Source organism: Bos indicus x Bos taurus, chromosome 9 (assembly GCF_003369695.1).
Source record: "Bos indicus x Bos taurus breed Angus x Brahman F1 hybrid chromosome 9, Bos_hybrid_MaternalHap_v2.0, whole genome shotgun sequence".
Classification (NCBI taxonomy): Eukaryota; Metazoa; Chordata; class Mammalia; order Artiodactyla; family Bovidae; genus Bos; species Bos indicus x Bos taurus.
Genome location: NC_040084.1, coordinates 24,611,430 through 24,613,198, shown reverse-complemented (window position 1 = coordinate 24,613,198; position 1,769 = coordinate 24,611,430). Strand labels below are relative to the sequence as shown.

At 54.9% G+C, this 1,769-nt stretch overlaps 1 protein-coding gene across 1 annotated transcript; it reads left to right on the top strand.

The window, feature by feature from the left end:
* The first annotated feature begins 432 nt into the window (after positions 1 to 432).
* On the top strand, positions 433 to 1,206 carry LOC113898150 (mapk-regulated corepressor-interacting protein 1-like). Its single transcript, XM_027551051.1, has one exon. It carries the CDS (start codon positions 519 to 521, stop codon positions 810 to 812), a length of 294 nt encoding a protein of 97 aa, XP_027406852.1. The 5' UTR covers positions 433 to 518; the 3' UTR covers positions 813 to 1,206.
* Positions 1,207 to 1,769: the final 563 nt, after the last annotated feature.

Below are 1,769 nucleotides of genomic sequence, written 5' to 3'. Positions count from 1 at the left end.
TGGGAGACTTTAATACCTCACTTACACCTTTGGATAGATCAACAAAACAGACAAGCAGCAAGGAAGGACAAGCTTTAAATGATACAATGGACCTGTTAGACCTATTTGATCTCTATAGGACATTCACCCCAAAACAATGAATTTCACCTTTTTCTCAAGTGCACACAGAACATTCTCCAGGATAGATCACATCCTGGGCCATAAATCTAGCCTTGGTAAATTCAAAGAAATTAAAATCCTTTCAAGAATCTTTTCTGATCACAATGTGGTAAGATTAGATGTCAACTACAGGGGGGAAAAAAAGCTATTAAATACAAAAATATAGAAGCTGAAAAACACACTTCTGAAAAAGAAACAGATCGTGAAAGAAATCAAAAAGGAAATCAAAGTATGCATAGAAACAAATGAAAATGAAAAACCGGACTTCCGGCTGGGCCCCTGGCAGCGGCGGCAGCGGCCGAGAGGGCAAGAGGCCGAGGGGATCCAGCAGTGGAGTGTGAGGACCAGACGCCCCAGCGATGACCAGTTCCCCCGTCTTCAGAGTCATCTACAACGGCAAGAGGAACAGTGGCCCCCGCTCTCCCCCCAACAGCAGCGAGATCTTCACCCCGGCCCAGGAGGAGAATGTGCGCTTCATTTATGAAGCCTGGCAGGGTGTGGAGCGGGACCTGCGGAGCCAGATGTCGGGCAGCGAGCAGGACCTGGTGGAGGAGTACGTGGAGAAGGTCCCTAACCCCAGCCTGAAGACCTTCAAGCCCATCGACCTGAGCGACCTGAAGCGCCAGAACACGCAGGACGCCAAGAAGTCCTAAGGCGCGCCAGTGCCCCTCCTGGACTCCAGGAGATCTGGGTCCAGCCTGCCGCTGGCCGCCTCCTCTCCTGTGGGCTCAGCTCCTGGGAGGGGGAGGGGGCCTTGCGCCCAGTGGGCCAAAAATCCCGGGACCAGGACAGGCATGATTGATGGCCAAGGCCTGCCCCTCCTCCCTGAGCCTCTCCTTTCCTCTCGGGGGATCTCAGGTTACCCCCGTCCCTAGGAGGGCCTCGGCCCTGCCAGCCCGTGCCCACCCCAGGCCTGGCTGGACCTTTGGAGCTGCTGGTCCTGCCTGCCCCCAGGGCCTCGACCCTGATTCTTGTCGCCTTCTCCTGCCCCCACCCCCAACCCCTGGGCACTTCCAGGATCAGGAGGGAGATGAGGGGCCTTTGTTACCTCCTGTGCTGTGAGACTGGGCTGGTTTTGTCCTGAAGTGGCCAGGAGCCAGGACAGGGTGGTCCCAGCCACACCCAGCATGGGTCCCTCACCGAACCCTGCTGCATCTGTGCCCGGGGCACGGGGACCATCTGACCCCCCACCCCACTGTCCAGCCTGGCCCTTTCTTTCCTTGTCAGCTTTAGGATGACACCAGCTCTCCGGGCCTGGCACACTGCTGGGTGCCCCCTCCAAGGGTTCTAGGCAGCCAGGTCTGGCTCGCCCTTAGGAAGGGGCGTGGGGCTGGCCTGAGCTGACGAGGCTACCCAGTGGGTCCTGCTCTGTGTGGTGAGTTGGGAGGGTCTTCAGGGCCATTTTTTTTCTTCCTGTGCCCTCCAGATTCAAGTGTCTGACTGGAACCTGAGGACCAGTAAATAAAGGTGGGGTGGCATTGGCTTGGCAAAAAAAAAAAGAGAGAGAGAGAGAAAGAGAAAGCGAAAAAAAAAAAAAAAGAAAAAAAACTAGAAAATGAAAAACCGACAACCCAAAACCTATGGGATTCAGTAAAAGCAGTGCTAAGAGG